The sequence below is a fragment of the Ambystoma mexicanum genome, chromosome 13 (assembly GCF_040938575.1).
Source record: "Ambystoma mexicanum isolate Mex_15411 chromosome 13, UKY_AmexF1_1, whole genome shotgun sequence".
Classification (NCBI taxonomy): Eukaryota; Metazoa; Chordata; class Amphibia; order Caudata; family Ambystomatidae; genus Ambystoma; species Ambystoma mexicanum.
In genome coordinates, this window is record NC_090938.1 from 88,139,741 (window position 1) to 88,164,113 (window position 24,373).

General features: G+C 46.0%; 1 protein-coding gene across 1 annotated transcript in view; it reads left to right on the forward strand.

Annotated features, from left to right (window-relative positions):
* The first annotated feature begins 287 nt into the window (after window positions 1-287).
* The window catches only part of LOC138520260 (cytochrome P450 2G1-like), a 359,513-nt gene continuing 335,427 nt past the window's right edge, over window positions 288-24,373 (forward strand). Inside the window, exon 1 of the mRNA XM_069632721.1 lies at window positions 288-500. Coding sequence (XP_069488822.1) covers window positions 288-500 — 213 coding nt within the window. The remainder of the gene's footprint in view (window positions 501-24,373) is intronic.

Genomic DNA, 24,373 nt, shown 5'->3' on the forward strand with positions numbered 1-24,373 from the left:
TAACCATTGGCATGCCAACGCGAGACTGTTCCCGAACTCCCCTTTTTCTCCCCTTTCTCTCTTACAGTACCAATGTTTTGGCATTAGGTGGCACTAGCAACACCAAAAACCTCTCTGTGGCAGAGATAGATTGTTTCTTAGCCTTTGGCAAGATTCCTCACAGGCAGCTCAGATCAAACACCTCCCCAATAAATTGCATCAGCAGGTGTGTTCCGAGCAGCTTGGGTACTACAAACAGCCTGACACACCCGTGACAGATTTTATTCAGATCAAGGAAAGCGCACAGAATGCTCCAGCATGCGACAATACTTCTTGGTGCAAATTTGACTGTATACCTTCTTCTCTTAATTTTCTGCCTACTCATTCTGTGGGCCTGGACACACAATGGTGCAAGCATTCACCGTGAAAGCTGTTGCCTGCCTCCAGGACCAGCTCCTCTTCCCCTCATAGGGAACCTGCATCAGATCAGGCCGAGTAATTTGCTGAAATCACTCAAGATGGTGAGTTTGCCTGCTTCTATGTTCTTTCATCGGCACAAACTGGAAAGTTGTAAATATGGATGGGCTAAATTTTGTTGTAGAATATTTGATGTCATCGGTGATGTCCTTTGTGATGGCATCAGTGTGCTTAGGGCTGCACAATCGGGGCCTTACAGTTAAGGTGGTGTAGCTTCCAACACCTGACGAGTTTTAGGGCTTTTGTGGCATTAGGTTGGCACCTTAAGGTCAGTTCAACTAAAGTTATTTTTCACTGAATTTCAAGGGCTTTGTATCATCAGATTGTTTCACCTTAAATGTGCTTGAACAAAAAGTTTTTTTCACTGAATATATACATTCAATAAAAAACTTCAGTTAAGGGTCAGTTACAGTGATCAGATTTAGCGTGACAAAATCCTTGAAATTCAGGTCAGTTGGAAAGTGATGATCTTAACTCACCATTTCTCTCTGTTGATGACCGCTAGGATCTAATGATGTGTTATTTATATATCACCCAACTGGAGTTGGCACTCATTTTTTGACCTTGGAAGGGTGAAAGGCTGAATTTGCTGTGCTGGGATTCGAACTTGTGAGCTGCTAATCGCACACAGATCACAGCAGAGAGCACTAACCCTATGAGCTATCTTGGCAGTTTCTAATTTGGTATGTCATTGTTAATCCCATCTGTCATGTACGTGTTCATGGGCTTTGCCACAGGTGGGGCGCTGAGTTAAGATGATCATCACTTCCAACATCCACTCAATTTCAAGAGTTTTGTTGCATTAAATCTGATTACCTTAATTGTCCCTTAACTAAAGGTTTTTCAAGGGTTTTGTTATACCATTGTGACAAATCAACTTCCGGGGCACCAGTGGTCCAGGAATGAATATTAGTTTGTAAACCATCAATCTGCCCCAGACCTCTAGTACACCAGAAGGGATCTGAACAGATTGGAATACAATTGAATCAGAAGACCTCCTCGTCCAATTGTTGGTAACATGGATGGAATGGAAGGCTTATCTCTGAAAGGTTGTGGATTGTTGGTGTTGGTTAGTTGCAACACAGCGAAAAAATACAATTATTACCCAATTATAAAAGGGATTCTCCAATTAAGGTTGTATAAAAATATCTACTTTATTATTACTACAACAGACAGTTCTAGCACACTGCAAATTGCAACCCACCCATCCCGTTCATGAAGGAAAGGGATGCACTCTGGATACTGACAGGAGGGTAGTTGGTAAAGTAATCAGTCTTACTGTTCAAAGTTATTTGGTTTGTGCACCACGGGTCCTAACTGTCTCTAGGGGAATTTGGAGAAGGACCAGGGGCGCAGAACCACAATGTATCTGGTGCTGAAGAAGTTCTTGGTGCTTAACAGCGTTGATGTGCTTTCAGGGCGCGTTGCAGCTCCTGAGACAGGGGTAGTGTCAGGAGACAGCTGCTTTATCAGACGGCAGGCAGTTTGCAAGCGAGGCTGGATGTATGGCTTCAGGCTGGCCAGGGCAGCAGCTCGGTGCCAAGAATTGTTGTCTCTGTGCTGGTTGGCATATCTGGCGCGATGGTCAATGCATCTCAGATGACTCTGGTGAGTGTGGCGTGACAACAGTCAGCGTTGCAGTCGTATGCGGTTCAAGGACTCGACTTTCTCGAAAATGTCCTTAAAAGATGGACGCTGGTTAATTCTTGTGTGGCACTCCACCTTCCTTCTTCGCAGGGCTTGTGTCGTCCTTTCAAGGCGGTCAGCCCAAAGCCTAGGAGAGTGTTGCAGGCAACTGCCTTGTCTTTTGTTCAGATACTCTCTGGCACTTCACACCTAGGAACCTTGCTGGCAGGACCTAGCAGAGCCCTCTGGAGTTGATGGATGGGTCCTCTGAGTCTTGTATCTACCTCGGTTCCCATGGAGATGTTTAGGGGAGGAATATTGCTTCCCTCTTGGAACTCCTGGCCTTCCTTCACTGGCGGAAGATGTAAGGTAGACTGTACCTTCAGCCCGGGCCCAAATAAGTCCTTCTTCTTCCTCCTTTCAAAGTCATTGGATGATCTGCCAAGTGAGGGGTTCACCCCTCTTTTAAAGCCAAATGGGCCCCAGTGATTGGTGCAGGCTAAGCCCTCCTTAATGAACCAATACTGGGTACCCACCAACAATCTTCTGTTATGCATGAGGGCAGGACCAGAGTGCTCTGCAACAGGAAAGATAAGGAGTGACAACATATACCTAAGTCCTTTGTACGTGGGTGAGTAAATTAGTTTAGTGCGCTCTCCCCATATATTGCTGATTTCTGAGTACGTTGATTAGGTAGGCGAGGGCCAGTAGCTGCACGGCTGCATAGAGACTGGTATTCACCAACCAGTCAATAAGTGCGTCAGTATAAGGCTTCTGTTCTACGTCAGCCTGTGTGCTCTTAGTGGTAATTATATTAGAACTGTCTGATAAACAAACTAAAGAAGGTCCTGTTTATTCAGAAAGTATTGTAATTTATTCATATTTATTCATAAAATTGTTCCAAACATCAGTGTTTGTACCGTAGTGCTGTACAGCAGTGCCAACAAACTCCGCCTGGAGGCACGTGCATGCATTTCGCCCCTGCTCAGGCTTTTTCACGGCACAAGTATAATAATTCATTCAAATATTAGATATTGTTCTTTTAAAACATGTAAGTACCAAACCTTAACGGCATGGAGCAAATACTGTGTCCGTGTAGCTTCGAGGCCGCTATTAGAGGGATATTACGACTACGTGGGCACAAGCTTTACGCCATGCCGGTAACGACCTTACCGCCATGCCGCTAAAGACCCAAAAATCACCCTTACCGGCATCGTGTGAAGCGCAGATATCACCACCGCCATCCTTGGCTCCGGCATTAGCGGTTACCGCTATCAGCGGTGACCGCTATTAGGCGGAACCGGAAGTAGCGTCCTTGCACAGGAACGGGAAAGAGCACAGCGGCCATCTTTAAAAACACAATCCATTGCCATCCTCTGTACCCAGGACCCACATTACCACCACAGCTGTCCCAATATATACCTGAAGCATATCAGAATGCCCAAGGCACTTAAAAAAGGTGCTGCGTGCCTGCGCAAGGAGCGCTTCTCAGAAGAAGAGCTCAACATGCTAGCAGACACCTTGGCAGAAAATGGGGATGTTGTCTTCTCCAATGAAATGCGCCAACCTTCACTGATGCGAAAAAAAGAGATCTGGGCGGAGGTGGCGCGTAAAGTGAGTGCCGTTGGCACCACCCCGCGCACAGTTAAAGATGTCCGGAAGCGCTGGGATGACCTGCGTTTACGCGTCCGTAACATCATCTCTGCAAACCGTAGCCAGGGGATGGCAACAGGTGGTGGTGCCAGCTCACCCATAAAGATGACTCGCTGGGAGGAGACCTGTGCGAGCACCATCAGAATGGAAGCTATCGAGAGGGGAGTGGGGATATGGAGCGTGGAGCCCCATCTTCGGCTGATGCAGGTAGGTGTCCCAAATAAACCACTGTAATGAAAAACATGATGATGTCCCCCTGAACTGACAGTGTAATGATGCAAAGCAGGGTCCACCAGACACATGTATCCCACACTGCCTACAGTCAGTGCACAGCACCATCTTGTCCACATGCATGATGCACCCCATATATGTTTCTGCACAGACGTATCCCTGCATGACCCACCCAAAAGGCAAGCAACCTGTATGTCACTACTCCAACGCAAAATACCTGCCATTCCATAGATATGCAGCTACCCCAATGCATGCCTGATGCACGTAGACCTATCACTAATGCTCTCCCTCTCTTGGTTCCCCACAGGCAGGCAATCAGACAGCAATGATCAGGAACCCAGGGAGGAGGCTGCGACACCACTCAAGAAGTCCAGAGGTATCGAGGGAGCAAACCGGCCCTCAACATCAAGGGGAAGAGGGCAACCTGGACTACCGCGCAAGCCCAACACAACCCAAGAACCTACAGCAACTATGTGCATTAGGGCCACCACCACAGCACCCACACCACCCACCTCCACACAGGAGCGAGTGGCTAAAGGCACTGTATCCACTGTCAGCAGTACTGTCGGAGAGGCAGCTGCCACAGCAGCCGTGTCAGATGATGAGGCACCTAGTCTGACACCTGGCACACCTACCACTATAGGCCCCCTGCAGTCACCCCACCTCTCCCCACCCAGCATACACAATAACAGCAGCCATGAGATGTATGAAGCACCAACCATGTCGCTTGCACCTTCTACATCCACCAGTGTCCATAACAGGCAATAAGGGATCAGGGCAATCCAACAGTGCCAGGAGGAGCTGACAGGGCTGGTGACCCAGCACATCACCGAATGCAGCCAGGCCAGGGAGGAAATCAGGGAATCAGCATCCCTCAAAGCTGCCATTGAGTCCACCTCCAACGACATATGTAGTGAATTGGCGGCTGTGAGGCAGGTCCTCACCCACATGGTGGCAGCATTGGAGGCCCTGCGTCCCGCACAGGTGGTAGAACAACCTGGCACATCCTCAAATGCCAGCTCCACTCAGACCAGCCCCCTACGTAGGTCTGGGCGGAACCTGCGCAGGTCAGACAGGGGTCCACCTGATGCTGGAAGAGGACAAGGGGTGTAGGTGCAGCCTGCCATTCGGAACTCATGTAGACTCATGGTGCATGCGAGTGCACACCATGTGTGGGGAAGATGCGGGGGTAGGGGGAGAGGGTGTGTGGGGAATTTGAGGGGGGAGGGGGAGGAGAGAGAGGGTGTGTGGGGAAGTTGAGGGGGGAGGGGGAAGGGGGAGAGGGTGTGTGGGGAAGTTGAGAGGGGGTGGGGGAGGGGGAGATGGTGTGTGGGGAAGTTGAGGGGGGATTGGGAGGGGGGAGAGGGTGTGTGGGGTGGAGGGCTTGTGCACTTAATATGTTATATTTCTTCAATACACCTGTTGTGAAATCAGAATTCACATGAGTGGACATTGCTTATTGTGTACATGTGCTTTATTGGTGAACAGTCTACAGTGTCCATGTCCCTGACACACCCAGTGCCCTGAGTACCACCTCCATGGCACACTCCACATCCATGTGTGCTAGAAACATAGTTTAATCAAAGTCTGGCGCACGGCACATCCTTCCTGTGCATCGCTACCTCCCTGAAGCGCAGCCCCATCTTCACCCTCCTCATCCCCATCATCAGGTGGTTGCAGTTCAGCGTCAGGGGGCTGAGGCACATTCCGTCTGATGCACATATTGTGTAGCATGACACATGCCATGACGATCTTGCCCACCTTCTCATGCCCGTACAGGAGTGCCCCACCAGACCTGCTGAGGCTGCGAAACCGTGCCTTCAAAATGGCAAATGTCTGCTCAATCACCACACGGGTAGGTGTATGCGCACAATTGTAGTCCTCTTCGTGCCTGTTCTGCGGGTTCCGGGCTGGGGTAAGGAGCCACCTCTTCAAGGGATAGCCTGCATCACCTGCATGTGTGCAACAATGGTTATGTGTATGTGATCACATCATATGGGACCTGTATCAATGACACCATAGCATGCATTTATTTCCTTTTTGCACCCACATATCCTTGCATGAATAGAGCCACATGATGTAACTGCAATGTGTGAATTCATCTGATCGACAGGCGTGCGTGGCATTGTCTAGTGGGCGCAGAGGTGTCCTATTCCTTATGAGTGCTCATGCACTGTGGTAGTCCACGCCGGTTGTTCCCATGATCTGGGTGCTGTCTAGTCAATTGTATGCTTTCATCCTGTCACCGTTGATGGCAGACTCATGATGATCTCACTTTGCACGAGAGATGTTGACATGCTGTTTTGGTGGACCTCTGTGTTGGTGTGGGGGTGTGTTCATGTATTTTGCCCTCATGTGACTCCTTTGTACGCAGTAATGGACAGCTGTCCTTTTTGATGATGGTATTCGGTGCTGTGCATTGGCCATACAAAATGCTTGTTGCTGCATTGTGTTGCGGGTGCTGCGGTCTGATTATGTGCAGTGTACATGTTGATGGCTATGGAGTGGTTGTAGCACTGCATCATTTTCATGGTAGGGCAGCTTACGTCTTGCATTTTGGGGTCATGGGTCAGGTCAGGTCTGGCCTGATTTGGGGTATGAACATGGTCCATCCTCTCAGGTACTCTCAGCCAGGTAAGTATGCATCTCTCCCCCCCATCTCAGCCAGGTGAAGTATGCATCCCTCCCCATCTCAGCCAGGTGAAGTATGCATCTCCCCCCATCTCAGCCAGGTGAAGTATGCATCTCTCCCCCCCATCTCAGCCAGGTGAAGTATGCATCACCCCCCCATCTCAGCCAGGTGAAGTATGCATCTCTCCCCCCCCTCATCTCAGCCAGGTGAAGTATGCAACACTCCCCCCCATCTCAGCCAGTTGAAGTATGCATCCCCCCCCATCTGAGCCAGGTGAAGTATGCATCTCCCCCCCCCATCTCAGCCAGGTGAAGCATGTATCCCCCCCTCATCTCAGCCAGGTGAAGTATGCATCACTCCCCCCCTTCTCAGCCAGGTGAAGTATGCATCTCTCCCCCATCTCAGCCAGGTGAAGTATGCATCTCTCCCCCCCCATCTCAGCCAGTTGAAGTATGCATCTCCCCCACCCATCTCAGCCAGGTGAAGTATGCATCCCCCCCCCTCATCTCAGTCAGGTGAAGTATGCATCACTCCCCCATCTCAGCCAGGTGAAGTATGCATCTCTCCCCCCATCTCAGCCAGGTGAAGTATGCATCTCTCCCCCCCATCTCAGCCAGGTGAAGTATGCATCCCCCCCATCTCAGCCAGGTGAAGTATATACCCCCCCCCTATCTCAGCCAGGTGAAGTATGCATCTCTCCCCCCTCATCTCAGCCAGGTGAAGTATGCATCACTCCCCCCCATCTCAGCCAGGTGAAGTATGCATCTCCCCCTCCCATCTCAGCCAGATGAAGTATGCATCTCTCCCCCCCCCCATCTCAGCCAGGTGAAGTATGCATCTCTCCCCACACCCAATCTCACCCAGGTGAAGTATGCATCTCCCCCCCAATTACCTCCCCACATCGCGCTGCCACGACCCTGACATGCAACTCACCGAGTAGCCAGGATCTGTGCCCTGCGTGTCGCTCCATGTAGCGTGGTATCGTGGAGTTCCGCATGACCATTGAATCATGGGTTGATCCGGGAAATCGGGCACAACAATGTGTGATGATCTTGTTTGAGTCACATACCATTGGCAGGTTGATGGAGTGGTATAACCTACGGTTGCGGTACACTGCCTCCATGGCATGTGGGACCACCAATTACACATGGGTGCAGTCGATGGCCCCAATGCAATCAGGGATGCCTGCCAGTGAATGGAAGCCAACTTCACAATCACAAAGGAACATTTTCATGAACCCGATAATCTCAAATATGGATACAAATCAAGGGAGCTATGGTGGAAAATGTTACAATCTGGTGAAAAAACATCAATATCCTTGGCCGTAGTAAAATTCTCTATTGCCGTCCAGAAGCAGCTATCAACATTTGAAGAACTGTGACCTTGATTCTGAACGCCAAATGAAACTTACGTCAATTGACTTTTTTATTCCTTTTTTTTATCGTGTATACTTGATTAAAGGTTGTCAATTGTATAACCAAATGCAAAAAAATAAAAATAAAAATAAAATGGAAGCCAACTTTGGTGTTGGAGATCTCCTGGGCTGTCCGTGGTAGGAAAATATGGTCGCCTGTGTGCTTCAGGAGGGCATCGAGCACTTGGTTCAGCATACGTGAGAATAATGGTTGTGATATGCCATGCATCTGCCCTACTGTGTGCTGGTAGGTGCCTGTGGCCAGGAAGTGTAGCACAGACACCACCTTCAGTAGAGGCGGGATGGTGGTACGGATGTCTATGAGGCTGGCAATGTCGTTATGTATCATGTCCACAATGGTGGTGATGGTGTCCCGGTTCAGACGGTACAGTGTGTGGATCTGCTCAGGGGTTAGGCTGAATGGATTGGCTCTGATTCGAGGGATTGGGGGCTGCCTGTGTGGTGCAACTGCCTGCAATGGTGCTGCAGGCTGTGCCTGCCTCACCCTCCTTCTCCTCCTGCATCTCCTCTGTGCTGCCTGTTGTTGTTGTTGCTGAAGTTCCACTGCAATCATGTCCTCCAGCCCCAGCATAGCTACTAATATTGGAATCATTTTTGTGTGTGACTGGGTGTGGGAAGGGGTGGGGTGTGCTCCTTTAGTGCTGGCCCAGTCTATATTGCCTCCGCCTGTGATGATTGTGTGCACCTGTGGCAGTTGGAAACACTGCACATGGCCGTTTAAGGGTGGTCCGCGATGCCGGTATTTGCTCCATGCCGGTAAGGTACTTTTCGGTCTTCTGTAGGCCGTTATTAGCATGTTCTCATTACTTGTGTTCAACTCCTGTTTACGTCATGCCGCTATTGCCGGCATGTAGGGTCGCGTGCCCGCACCCATGGCGCTATTAGAGGCACCGTTATTTACAGTACCACTAATACCGGGTTGGCGGGTCGTAATGGACCGGAGCGGTAAGCGATGCCGGTACTCCTTTACCGGCATCATTTTTCTCTTACCTCCTAACTCGTAATGAGTCCCATTGTCTGTTTTATCTGAACAGCACTCATGTAAGGTATACATTTCTCCCTCTGATTTAGCAGTCTGGGATGCTGATTGGACGAGTATCCTGTGTTTCTATGGTGGTTCAAGGGGGAAAATGGAAGTATGGGTTTCGAGTGCAAATTTTCAGTCACATGAAATTGTGTCATGGTTTTGATTTAAAACAAATTTAACATTGTTTACCTTATGATTGTTAGGTAAGAGTGTGTCAGTCAGAATCTATTGGTTAGGCAATTCAATATTGCCTATTCATTTATCTTGGTGGTCATGGTTTTCAGTGGTTGCTCATAATGAAGACCCTTGTTCGATATCTTGTTTAATTCATTCTTAGTCCTGGTAGTTGAGATATACTATAGTTTGAATTAATTGGTGCTCAATAAACACATTGATTTTGGCATCCCTTATTTTAGCTGTTTTGTAATTGTGAATATTATTAATGGCATATTTACACATGCTACAGTTTGTACATTTATAAAATCCCTTGATTGGCTTGCCAGTCATAATGTTTGTCTGGTGTTCGTGTCTGGCTTTGTCCATGTAGCTCGGGCTTAGTTCAGTGCATAGAGTAGGAGCCTTGATGTAAATTATGTCTGGTTTGTCTGTTATGCAATTCTTTAGGTCTGGTTCCAGTTGTAGCATGTGCCAATTTTTTGGAAGATCTTTCGTATTGTTGTGTTGTTCTTTCTGCATTGTGTGATCATCCTTATTGTGTCACTTTGATACTTTAGGTGTTGTTTTGGCTGCAATTTCTTCTTGCCCTTGTGAATTCTCCAATTGTGAATTGTACTTTTCAAGTGGCAACTTTCAGCCTGTAGGGTTGCATTTGGGCATAACAGCACCTGCACCGATTCACACTGTTCAGGTGTTCTGCTGTGTTTCAGTACAGCAATCAGAAACCACAGAGAGGTCATGGTAAGTTCCGGATATTGGGCAAATGAGTATTGTTTTTATTGGGTCTTCCTACTAGTGCCCAGTTCATTTATCAGTTCTAGTCATCCCGAATGTGCATACCTCACAGGCATCTAACTGGTCACCGAGGCAATGTGTGAACTTTGTAACCAACTGTGGGCCACCTTCAACCAGTTTCAGCCATTTATTTTCCCTAGTGTGACCGGGATTATGGAACTCACATTATCCGTGGCCTGCGTACCTGTTCAGTATAAAAGAAAAGTGCCTGTAATCTCCTCTGCCACAAAGAGAAAATACACATTTTCCATCTTGGGGAATCCTCTTGAAAGCAAATGCCTTTTCACTCTGATCAAGGTCCTGCTAGGTGATATTTTGACAGAACATCAGATTACCTTGATAACAAAATCCATACAAATACCCATCTTGCTGCTAACAGGTACAGATTTAAAGGCTTGTGTTCTGTCCCCAAATCAGTAACAGTAACTCATTGTTATCCACCCATTCTTGATCTATTTCTAAGACTACACTTCTAAACATTTTTAGAGAGTTATTTAGAATAAAAATTGCCCTATAATTGATGACATATTACAATATATGATTGCTTTCTTCAACTCAATGGATATCGATTATGAATAACACTGATTCGAAAGGCCTTTTTCAATTTCTAAGAAAAAATTATGATCGAAAATGTTGGTCTTTAATTCGCTCCTTTGCCAATGAATCTAAGGTCTGTGAAAATAATGTAATCAATAGTGAAAGCTGGACAAAAGCCATTCTAGAACTATATAACACACCAGGGATTAGACAGTTGCCAGGCACATTTGTTTATAGCAAGGGGTTAGAGCAGGCATTTTAGGCTGATAATATAAGTACTATTATCAAATCTCTTAATGGTTCCAGACCACCAGGGCCGGATTTGCTTATGAATCTTGGGTTCAAGGCTGATCTGGAATTTTGGGCCATGGCACTGTCTAATCTCTTCTGGCATATTCTTAAAAGGGGGTCAGTCCCTGAAAGTTGTCTGAAATCCATCCTGATTCCTGTATTCAAAAGGGGGGGGGGGGTTGAAACGATATGAACAACTACCGACTTCTGGCTATGCTAAATGTAAGCTCAACATTTTTTACCAGCATTATACAAAGAAGACTGTTAGATTTTTCCAAAGCCTTCAACTCTGTCACAACCGGCTTTGGGCTAAACTAGTCTGCTGGAATATCAATCCCTCCTTGCTTTACTTTATCAGCGCTTTATATACAGACATAACGGTCTCTCTCCGGCTGAATCAATTGGGTGACTGCACAAAAGATATACCAACCAATACAGTGTTGAAACAGGGGTACAGATTGCCCCCTTTTTTATATCTGTATGTTGCAGATGCGGGCCCCACTATTGAAGGGGTCAATAACGTTCCCCCTCAGATTGGGGCAGTTCCTATACCTTCGATTGTCTATGTTGACGAAACAGTCATTATGGACTGGACTCCAATTGGTCTACAGAGATCCTTGAATCCTCTGGCCGTGTATGTGCATGCTGACAATTTAGTTGTGAATAGCACAAAGACCAAGGTAATGATAATAGGCAAAAAGAAAACCTCGACATTCACATTCATGTGGTGGCACAGCGGAGAGACACTGGAAGTTGTAGACAGCTATATATACTTAGGAGTACCGTTTTATAGCTCCCCGTCATTAGACAAGTATGCCGAGTACATGACTTTGAAGACAATGAAGAAGTAGTTTGTGATCAGATGATTTATTTGCAATAAGGGTGGAAACAACATAGAGGGATTGGTGGAGATTTATAGGAAGAGCATTATCTCAATGATTATGTATGGCTCCTCAATTCTCCTGTACAAATGTATTAATTGGATATAGAGGTTGGAATCCCGGTCATTTCATTCAATACTAGGGGTTTCTTCGTCTGTGTGCTATTCACAACTAAATTGTCAGCATGCACATACACGGCCAGAGGATTCAAGGATCTCTGTAGACCAATTGGAGTCCAGTCCATAATGACTGTTTCGTCAACATAGACAATCGAAGGTATAGGAACTGCCCCAATCTAAGGGGGAACGTTATTGACCCCTTCAATAGTGGGGCCCGTATTACTTCCTGCCGCACTCCCGTTGTACTTAGTCCACAATAGTCCAGCCCGTTTTTTAAGTCATCCATGACAGGAACCTTCCATGCCTTCTCGCAAGCTCACACATACAGGTCATATCTGTTGCTTGTCATGCCTCCTCTCTATTGGCCCAATGTCGAACACCAATAACCACGGCCATTACTAAATCCTATCTTTGCCCTACCCTACTCTTCTTTGGGCACCCCATTGGCTGGCCGGCCCGGCTGGGCTGTTTTTAACCTATGGTGTCTGCACTCCTCAGTAACATCCATTACCGCGAGGAGCGCAGACATTGCCACAACAGGCTTCGGTAAGTCACCTTGTTAATTTATGCTCTTTCTCTCATTTAGACAGTTCAGAACAGACAGCCTAGGTACCTCCAGCATTTCCTACCTAATTCACTGTCCTTTTATAGTCCCACTCGTGCACTGTAGAAACCTTTAGCCTTCTGGTAGACATCTTTTAAACGCGCACGACAGCACCATGCTTGCACAAAGATTGGAAAACTTTATATACCAAAAAAACACGGCGATGGCTACAGCCAGCTTCCACCCTGATCCAGCACAAGTACTCCGGACTTTGCACCCACCACAAAATCGTATCTCCTCTTGCAGGCTCGTATCACCTTTAATCACAGTAAACTGGGTTTTACAGCCCATAGTTCACTGTGGCGTTTTTAACTTGATTCCTGCCACCGACAGGATACCAAATCGATAGGCATCACCTGATCGTTTTGCTGACAAACACCACTCTCACGAGACACCCACACCACCGGTGTTCATCATTCCAGGTCCAACACTCACCACTCCAACACATCCCATGCTGGAAGTACATGGGCCTCGTGTTGTGCTTGAAATACACTGACTCCCCCACATGCGGGGATAACAGTTTACTTACCTTTGTCTCTACAGCTCCCAGAGACCATAGGCATTAATTAATAGCCTGAGTGACCCGAGTCATACGAGTCTTCCCATGTCTCCAAGAGTCCGGCAACCATAACAGGACTCCAGCACAGCGTCCCCGCTGCACCACAGCAGACGGTAAGCTGTTCTATGGCAATACACTCCGAGTGTATTTTTAGGCACCATTCAGCCATTATTTATTAATACGTAAATGAAACCTTAACTACTCGAGATCCTGACAGCTCTCCCCTTCCCCCACAGATTTCTTTTACGGACAGAACCTGTAGTAAGAAACCATCCTGATGAAGGCCACTACAACCTTGGGCTTAATCCCAGCCCAGCTTGGCCGAAACACTGTCGTGTCGATTTTCTGTGGCACAAACTTTGTTCATATGTGTTTGTAGAATAGTGTTTTGTTCACTATTGTTGTTCTAGTACCCCCGGACCTATCACAGTCCTGGGTTGCACACTGTTGACACCTTCTGTCATCAATCACTTGTACTGTATACTCGTGCATCACTGTGAAAATTGTTCCTCCGCAAGAAAAGAGGACGATACTCATTTGTATTTCGCAAAAAAAGAAATATCTGTCCACCTAACCTTTCGTGCTTATCGAAAGTTGTGTAAATGTTTAAAAATACTAATCTGTGCAAAATCTTTTTGAAGGCAAAATAAAATAGCTTCAAAAACTTGACAGCTGCTCTCGGATCTCTCACCCTGATTTCTATCTATTTACCTACAAGTACCCTCCTGGGCATATCAGGACTTCTCCAGGCACCCTTTATATACTCTTGAATTAGCACAACCCATGGTTGTAGGGCTAACAAGTATCCGGCTGTGTGTCATCAAATCACTACACAGCCACTCTATATAGAATGGAAAAAGTGAACGTTGTATCATACTCAGACGAATATTTCAAAAAACTATTGGGCACCACCTCATCCTTAGGAGCCGAAGGTGGTGCGATTGCACAAGGTGCGAACAAAGATGACCTTGACATCCTCCAACAAAAAAAGAAGAAACTCATCCGCACAGAAATGCACGGCACCTGTATGCTCGAGTATCTAAAAGCGGGCATTATACCAGAAGGACTTCAAGTGAAGAACATTCCCAGGGTATTTACCGACAACCCTAAATTCAAAGTCAACTTCAGTGGGGTTGGCAAAAATGCAGTCGTGACTGGATCATACTCATTATCGACATGGCCCCAGAAGAATGTAAAAAACAAGGAGAAGAACTTGCTACGCTCGAAGAAAAATTCAATAACGACAAAACCATAATAGAAGCCAAGAAGAAACTGGAAAAACTAGAAGAGGAGATCACCAAATTCAAACAACTAACGGTGGACAGAAAAGTACAAAAATTCAGAAAAGATTTGGCGAACTATGCGGAAGAAAAAACATACCCTTTCCTCAAGGATACGTTCTATAGCGATCTGCAACAACAACAACAGCACTACTTCAACAAACGGAATTGCATAGTTAATTTTTCCGGAAGCTCGGGTTCATCGAGTGGCAGCATCCCCAGCCCACCTGGGAGGGGTAGGACCACCGGTCCTCCACAACACCCTTTTGTCAGAGGTGAGGACAACGGGCCGACCAAGAAGGCACCCGCAGCAGTCAGGACAGTACATGAGGACGAGACAATGGTACTCCAACCAACCATGACAACGATACCCATCTTCAACCTGTCATCTAGAACTTTGACCCACGCAGAACAAACATTGCTACAAAGAGGGTTATCTTTCGTCCCGGCTACCAAAGCAGATTCCTTCAGAACCGAGGCAGAACTCAGAAGATTCTTCCGCACTCTAAAACTCAAATACTTTTTAGAAATACACCTTCCTAACAAACAGAACTCAGAAGACACACTTTCACAGACTACCACCACTAGCGAAGAAAATACAACAGGACTGAAAACAAAGTCCAATTTTGTACCACCTTCACACACTATTCCTAGTGAATTTGATACTTTCGAGAAGCTGGTTACAACCGCTGTGAACACAAGCATAACCAAAAAGAACTTCTACCAAGAAAACCTTAACAAAGAGGAAAGAAAAGCCCTGATCGACCTCAACGAAGACCTATCCATCACCATCAAACCAGCAGACAAAGGCGGCGGGATTGTCTGTATGAACACCACAGACTAGAACCAGGAATGTCTACGTCTTTTAGCCGATACTTCTTCATATAAGAAAATAAACAGAGATCCTACCAAGAGATTGCAAGAAGAGATCCTCAGCCTTACTAAACACGCTGAAGACCAGAGCTGGATATGCGAAGATGAACAACATTTCCTCAACAAAACCCACCCAAGGATACCAGCCTTCTATATACTTCCGAAGATTCACAAACATGCCACTCAACCACCCGGACGTCCCATCGTCTCAGCCTATGACTCACTTCTGGAGCCTCTATCTCTGTACACTGACTTCTTCATGAAGCCATTTATCGGACGTATGAAGTCATACATCAAAGACAGCACCAACACTATGAAGGTCCTACAGAATATACACCTATCCGCCGACTCCAACCTGGCTACCATGGATGTACAGGCTCTTTACACCTCTATCCCCCAACAGGAAGGACTGGAAGCTTTAAAAATCTGCCTCAACAGAAGAACCGACATCACGTCCACTCCCACCAACTGTGTATCAGACTAGCGATGACCGATAACTTCTTTCTTTTTCAAAACCAGATTTACCAGCAGGTGAAAGGCGTCAGCATGGGGCCTACCTTTGCCCCTGACGTAGCCAACCTATACATGGCCCAAGATGAGGACGACAACATCTACCATGATGACAACCCCTACAAAGCTCACATCTTGCTTTGGCGCCGATACATCGACGATGTTCTCCTAATATGGGAAGGGAGCAAAGAACTTTTGCTTGAGTTCCACAAATGGCTGAATCAGAGAGACTCCCACATACAATTCACCATCGAATGGGATCATCAAGCGGTAAGTTTCCTGGACCTCCACATCCACCGCTCTGGACACTCTGTAAAAACAGAACTATACAGGAAACCAACCGACAGGAACAGTCTACTCCATTTCACTAGTTTCCATCCACTAGGACTCAAATACAACCTACCGTACAGACAATTTCTTCGTGTACGCAGGAACTGTACGGATAAACACAAATTCAAACATCATGCCCAACAACTCCAAAAACGCCTAAGCGGAAGAGGCTATCCCAAAAAATCCATCAAAATGGCCCGCAAAAGAGCAGCCAACACCGACCGCACTATCTGTCTGACCAACAACACCAAGGAACCCATAGACCGGACGGTCTGTGTCACCACGTTCAACCATATCAGCAACTTGTTAAAAACCACCATAAACAAGCATTGGCACCTGATTAAAAACAAAGGCACCTTGGACAAAAAAACTTTATTTGCTTTTAAAAAGAACAGGAACCTTAGAGATATGTTGGTACATACATTTCTCGAACCAGAAAAACAACAAGACACACTATGGGGCCTACCGCCCATAGTAGGACACTACTCATGTGGAAAGTGCGTCGCATGTCGCTGCACCAAGACCAGCAAGACATTCACGCATAAAAATTTCATCTGGACAATGCGAAGCCATACGAATTGCGAGAGCAAAAACGTAATCTATGTGATAAAGTGTCCATGCGAGCTCATTTACATTGGGAAAACAACCAGACCCATTAAACAAAGGATAAGTGAACATCGATCGTGCATCAAGAACTCCATACAGGATAAACCACTAGTGGAGCATTACAGCAGAAAAGGCCACACCAATGAGCAATTTACCTGGACAATCTTACAACAGCTACAACAACAAAGAAGAGGAGGTGATATCAATCTAGCGCTCACGAGGCTCGAACAGAAATGGGTCCACAGACTGGACACAGTAAGAACTGGACTTAATATCACTGTAGAGTGGAAACACTTCTGGGACTAAGTGACCCCCGTAGATTCCACTGGCGATTGTCCAGTACAGGTCGTTACCGAGTACTGGTTGACATCCTGCTGTCCTCTGTCTGACACTGTATGTTTGCATATTTTTCTTGCAGTTTTTAACATCAACATATATGCCATTGAACAACTGTGTATATACAGCACTGTATGGTCCTGCTTTACATTAATCACATAAGAAACTATACTGCTTATACTGTCTTGCGTATATGTGGATTTTTCCACACTAGCTGTCGACCAGGACCTTAATACTGATTTATGTATATCGAGCCTTCATCACACAACATTGTGTCCACCTCCGAAGGACATTTTTGTGCATAGTCAGGACTTTGTATGACACCATGCTCAATCTCTTACATATCTTTGACTTTTGATTGACTTCATTTAATTTTAAGCCATCCACATCTTATAGTGTCCATTAATCTGTAGCAGTTTACTTCCTGCCGCACTCCCATTGTACTTAGTCCACAATAGTCCAGCCCGTTTTTTAAGTCATCCATGACAGGAACCTTCCGTGCCCCCTCGCAAGCTCACACATATGGGTCATATCTGTTGCTTGTCATGCCTCCTCTCTATTGGCCCAATGTCGAACACCAATAACCACGGCCATTACTCAATCCTATTTTTGCCCTACCCTACTCTCCTTTGGGCACCCCATTGGCTGGCCGGTCTGGCTGGGCTGTTTTTAACCTATGGTGTCTGCACTCCTCAGTAGCATCCATTACCGCGAGGAGCACAGACATTGCCACAACAGGCTTCGGTAAGTCACCTTGTTGATTTATGCTCTTTCTCTCATTTAGACAGTTCAGAACAGACAGCCTAGGTACCGCCAGCATTTCCTATCTAATTCACTGTCCTTTTATAGTCCCACTCGTGCACTGTAGAAACCTTTAGCCTTCTGGTAGACATCTTTTAAACGCGCACAACAGCACCATGCTTGCACAAAGATTGGAAAACTTTATATACCAAAAAAACACAGCGATGGCTACAGCCAGCTTCCACCCTGATCCAGCACAAGTACTCCGGACTTTGCACCCACCACAAAATCGTATCTCCTCTTGCACGCTCGTATCACCTTTAATCACAGTAAACTGGGTTTTACAGCCCATAGTTCACTGTGGCGTTTTTAACTTGATTCCTGCCACCGACAGGATACCAAATCGATAGGCATCACCTGATGGTTTTGCTGACAAACACCACTCTCACGAGACACCCACACCACCGGTGTTCATCATTCCAGGTCCAACACTCACCACTCCAACACATCCCATGCTGGATGTACATGGGCCTCGTGTTGTGCTTGAAATACACTGACTCCCCCACATGCGGGGATAACGGCATACTTTCCTTTGTCTCTACAGCTCCCAGAGACCATAGGCATTAATTAATAGCCTGAGTGACCCGAGTCATACGAGTCTTCCCATGTCTCCAAGAGTCCGGCAACCATAACAGGACTCCAGCACAGCGTCCCCGCTGCACCACAGCAGACGGTAAGCTGTTCTATGGCAATACACTCTGAGTGTATTTTTAGGCACCATTCAGCCATTATTTATTAATAAGTAAATGAAACCTTAACTACCCGAGATCCTGACAGCTCTCCCCTTCCCCCACAGATTTCTTTTACGGACAGAACCTGTAGTAAGAAACCATCCTGATGAAGGCCACTACAACCTCGCGCTTAATCCCAGCCCAGCTTGGCCGAAACACCGTCGTGTCGATTTTCTGTGGCACAACCCATGTTTATATGCGTTTGTAGAATAGTGTTGTGTTCACTATTGTTGTTCTAGTACCCCCGGACCTATCACAGTCCTGGGCTGCACACTGTTGACACCTTCTGTCATCAATCACTTGTACTGTATACTCGTGCATCACTGTGAAAATTGTTCCTCCGCAAGAAAAGAGGACGATACTCATCTGTATTTCGCAAAAAAAAGAAATATCTGTCCACCTAACCTTTCGTGCTTATCGAAAGTTGTGTAAATGTTTAAAAATACTAATCTGTGCAAAATCTTTTTGAAGGCAAAATAAAATATCTTCAAAAACTTGACAGCTGCTCTCGGATCTCTCACCCTGATTTCTATCTATTTACCTACAAGTACCCTCCTGGGCATATCAGGACTTCGCCAGGCGCCCTTTATATACTCTTGAATTAGCACAACCCGTGGTTGTAGGGCTAACAAGTATCCAGCTGTGTGTCATCAAATCACTACACAGCCACTCTATATAGAATGGAAAAAGTGAACATTGTATCATACTCAGACGAATATTTCAAAAAACTATTGGGCACCACCTCATCCTTAGGAGCCGAAGGTGGTGCGATTGCACAAGGTGCGAACAAAGATGACCTTGACATCCTCCAACAAAAAAAGAAGAAACTCATCCACACAGAAATGCACGGCACCTTTATGCTCGAGTATCTAAAAGCGGGCATTATACCAGAAGGACTTCAAGTGAAGAACATTCCCAGGGTATTTACCGACAACCCTAAATTCAAAGTCAACTTCAGTGGGGTTGGCAAAAAATGCAGTCGTGACTGGATCACACTCATTATCGACATGGCCCAAGAAGAATGTAAAAAACAAGGAGAAGAACTTGCTACGCTCGAAGAAAAATTCAATAACGACAAAACCATAATAGAAGCCAAGAAGAAACTGGAAAAACTAGAAGAGGAGATCACCAAATTCAAACAACTAACGGTGGACAGAAAAGTACAAAAATTCAGAAAAGATTTGGCGAACTACGCGGAAGAAAAAACATACCCTTTCCTCAAGGATACGTTCTATAGCGATCTGCAACAACAACAACAGCACTACTTCAACAAACGGAATTGCATAGTTAATTTTTCCGGAAGCTCAGGTTCATCGAGTGGCAGCATCCCCAGCCCACCTGGGAGGTGTAGGACCACCGGTCCTCCACAACACCCTTTTTTCAGAGGGGAGGACAACGGGGCTGACCAAGAAGGCACCCGCAGCAGTCAGGACAGTACATGAGGACGAGACAATGGTACTCCAACCAACCATGACAACGATACCCATCTTCAACCTGTCATCTAGAACTTTGACCCACGCAGAACAAACATTGCTACAAAGAGGGTTATCTTTCGTCCCCGCTACCAAAGCAGATTCCTTCAGGACCGAGGCAGAACTCAGAAGATTCTTCCGCACTCTAAAACTCAAATACTTTTTCCAAATACACCTTCCTAACAAACAGAACTCAGAAGACACACTTTCACAGAATACCACCACTAGCGAAGAAAATACAACAGGACTGAAACCAAAGTCCAATTTTGTACCACCTTCACACACTATTCCTAGTGAATTTGATACTTTCGAGAAGCTGGTTACAACCGCTGTGAACACAAGCATAACCAAAAAGAACTTCTACCAAGTAAACCTTAACAAAGAGGAAAGAAAAGCCCTGATCGACCTCAACGAAGACCTATCCATCACCATCAAACCAGCAGACAAAGGCGGCGGGATTGTCTGTATGAACACCACAGACTACAACCAGGAATGTCTACGTCTTTTAGTCGATACTTCTTCATATAAGAAAATAAACAGAGATCCTACCAAGAGATTGCAAGAAGAGATCCTCAGCCTTACTAAACGCGCTGAAGACCAGAGCTGAATATGCGAAGATGAACAACATTTCCTCAACAAAACCCACCCAAGGATACCAGCCTTCTATATACTTCCGAAGATTCACAAACATGCCACTCAACCACCCGGACGTCCCATCGTCTCAGCCTGTGACTCACTTCTGGAGCCTCTATCTCTGTACACTGACTTCTTCATGAAGCCATTTATCGGACGTATGAAGTCATACATCAAAGACAGCACCGACACTATGAAGGTCCTACAGAATATACACCTATCCGCCGACTCCAACCTGGCTACCATGGATGTACAGGCTCTTTACACCTCTATCCCCCAACAGGAAGGACTGGAAGCTTTAAAAATCTGCCTCAACAGAAGAACCGACATCACGTCCACTCCCACCAACTTCATCCTGGAGTGTATCAGACTAGCGATGACCGATAACTTCTTTCTTTTTCAAAACCAGATTTACCAGCAGGCGAAAGGCGTCAGCATGGGGCCTACCTTTGCCCCTGACGTAGCCAACCTATACATGGCCCAAGATGAGGACGACAACATCTACCATGATGACAACCCCTATAAAGCTCACATCTTGCTTTGGCTCCGATACATCGACGATGTTCTCCTAATATGGGAAGGGAGCAAAGAACTTTTGCTTGAGTTCCACCAATGGCTGAATCAGAGAGACTCCCATATACAATTCACCATCGAATGGGATCATCAAGCGGTAAGTTTCCTGGACCTCCACATCCACCGCTCTGGAGACTCTGTAAAAACAGAACTATACAGGAAACCAACTGACAGGAACAGTCTACTCCATTTCACTAGTTTCCATCCACTAGGACTCAAATACAACCTACCGTACAGACAATTTCTTCGTGTACGCAGGAACTGTACGGATAAAGACAAATTCGAACATCATGCCCAACAACTCCAAAAACGCCTAAGCGGAAGAGGCTATCCCAAAAAATCCATCAGAATGGCCCGCAAAAGAGCAGCCAACACCGACCGCACTACCTGTCTGGCCAACAACACCAAGGAACCCATAGACCGGACGGTCTGTGTCACCACGTTCAACCCTATCAGCAACTTGTTAAAAACCACCATAAACAAGCATTGGCACCTGATTAAAAACAAAGGCACCTTGGACAAAAAAACTTTATTTGCTTTTAAAAAGAACAGGAACCTTAGAGATATGTTGGTACATACATTTCTCGAACCAGAAAAACAACAAGACACACTATGAGGCCTACCGCTCATAGTAGGACACTACTCATGTGGAAAGTGCGTCGCATGTCGCTACACCAAGACCAGCAAGACATTCACGCATAAAAATTTCATCTGGACAATGCGAAGCCATACGAAATGCGAGAGCAAAAACGTAATCTATGTGATAAAGTGTCCATGCGAGCTCATTTACATTGGGAAAACAACCAGACCCATTAAACAAAGGATAAGTGAACATCGATCGTGCATCAAGAACTCCATACAGGATAAACCACTAGTGGAGCATTACAGCAGAAAAGGCCACACCAATGAGCAATTTACCTGGACCATCTTACAACAGCTACAACAACAAAGAAGAGGAGGTGATATCAATCTAGCGCTCACGAGGCTCGAACAGAAATGGGTCCACAGACTGGATACAGTAAGAACTGGACTTAATATAACCGTAGAGTGGAAACACTTCTGGGACTAAGTGACCCCCGTAGATTCCACTGGCGATTGTCCAGTACAGGTCGTTCCCGTGTACTGATTCACATCCTGCTGTCCTCTGTCTGACACTGTATGTTTGCATATTTTTCTTGCAGTTTTTAACATCAACATATATGCCATTGAACAACTGTGTATATACAGCATTGTATGGTCCTGCTTTACATTAATCACATAAGAAACTATACTGCTTATACTGTCTTGCGTATATGTGGATTTTTCCACACTAGCTGTCGACCAGGACCTTAATATTGATTTATGTATATCGAGCCTTCATCACACAACATTGTGTCCACCTCCGAAGGACATTTTTGTGCAAAGTCAGGACTTTGTATGACACCATGCTCAATCTCTTACATGTCTCTGACTTTTGATTGACTTCATTTCATTTTAAGCCATCCAAATCTTATAGTGTCCATTAATCTGTAGCAGTTTACTTCCTGCCGCACTCCCATTGTACTTAGTCCACAATAGTCCAGCCTGTTTTTTAAGTCATCCATGACAGGAACCTTCCGTGCCCCCTCGCAAGCTCACACATTTGGTTCATATCTGTTGCTTGTCATGCCTCCTCTCTATTGGCCCAATGTCGAACACCAATAACCACGGCCATTACTCAATCCTATCTTTGCCCTACCCTACTCTCCTTTGGGCACCCCATTGGCTGGCCGGCCCGGCTGGGCTGTTTTTAACCTATGGTGTCTGCACTCCTCAGTAGCATCCATTACCGCGAGGAGCGCAGACATTGCCACAACAGGCTTCGGTAAGTCACCTTGTTGATTTATGCTCTTTCTCTCATTTAGACAGTTCAGAACAGACAGCCTAGTTACCTCCAGCATTTCCTACCTAATTCACTGTCCTTTTATAGTCCCACTCGTGCACTGTAGAAACCTTTAGCCTTCTGGTAGACATCTTTCAAACGCGCACAACTGCACCATGCTTGAACAAAGATTGGAAAACTTTATATACCAAAAAAACACGGCGATTGCTACAGCCAGCTTCCACCCTGATCCAGCACAAGTACTCCAGACTTTGCACCCACCACAAAATCGTATCTCCTCTTGCACGCTCGTATCACCTTTAATCACAGTAAACTGGGTTTTACAGCCCATAGTTCACTGTGGCGTTTTTAACTTGATTCCTGCCACCGACAGGATACCAAATCGATAGGCATCACCTGATCGTTTTGCTGACAAACACCACTCTCACGAGACACCCACACCACCGGTGTTCATCATTCCAGGTCCAACACTCACCACTCCAACACATCCCATGCTGGAAGTACATGGGCCTCGTGTTGTGCTTGAAATACACTGACTCCCCCACATGCGGGGATAACAGTTTACTTACCTTTGTCTCTACAGCTCCCAGAGACCATAGGCATTAATTAATAGCCTGAGTGACCCGAGTCATACGAGTCTTCCCATGTCTCCAAGAGTCCGGCAACCATAACAGGACTCCAGCACAGCGTCCCCGCTGCACCACAGCAGACGGTAAGCTGTTCTATGGCAATACACTCCGAGTGTATTTTTAGGCACCATTCAGCCATTATTTATTAATACGTAAATGAAACCTTAACTACTCGAGATCCTGACAGCTCTCCCCTTCCCCCACAGATTTCTTTTACGGACAGAACCTGTAGTAAGAAACCATCCTGATGAAGGCCACTACAACCTCGGGCTTAATCCCAGCCCAGCTTGGCCGAAACACTGTCGTGTCGATTTTCTGTGGCACAAACTTTGTTTATATGTGTTTGTAGAATAGTGTTGTGTTCACTATTGTTGTTCTAGTACCCCCGGACCTATCACAGTCCTGGGCTGCACACTGTTGACACCTTCTGTCATCAATCACTTGTACTGTATACTTGTGCATCACTGTGAAAATTGTTCCTCCGCAAGAAAAGAGGACGATACTCATTTGTATTTCGCAAAAAAAGAAATATCTGTCCACCTAACCTTTCGTGCTTATCGAAAGTTGTGTAAATGTTTAAAAATACTAATCTGTGCAAAATCTTTTTGAAGGCAAAATAAAATAGCTTGAAAAACTTGACAGCTGCTCTTGGATCTCTCACCCTGATTTCTATCTATTTACCTACAAGTACCCTCCTGGGCATATCAGGACTTCG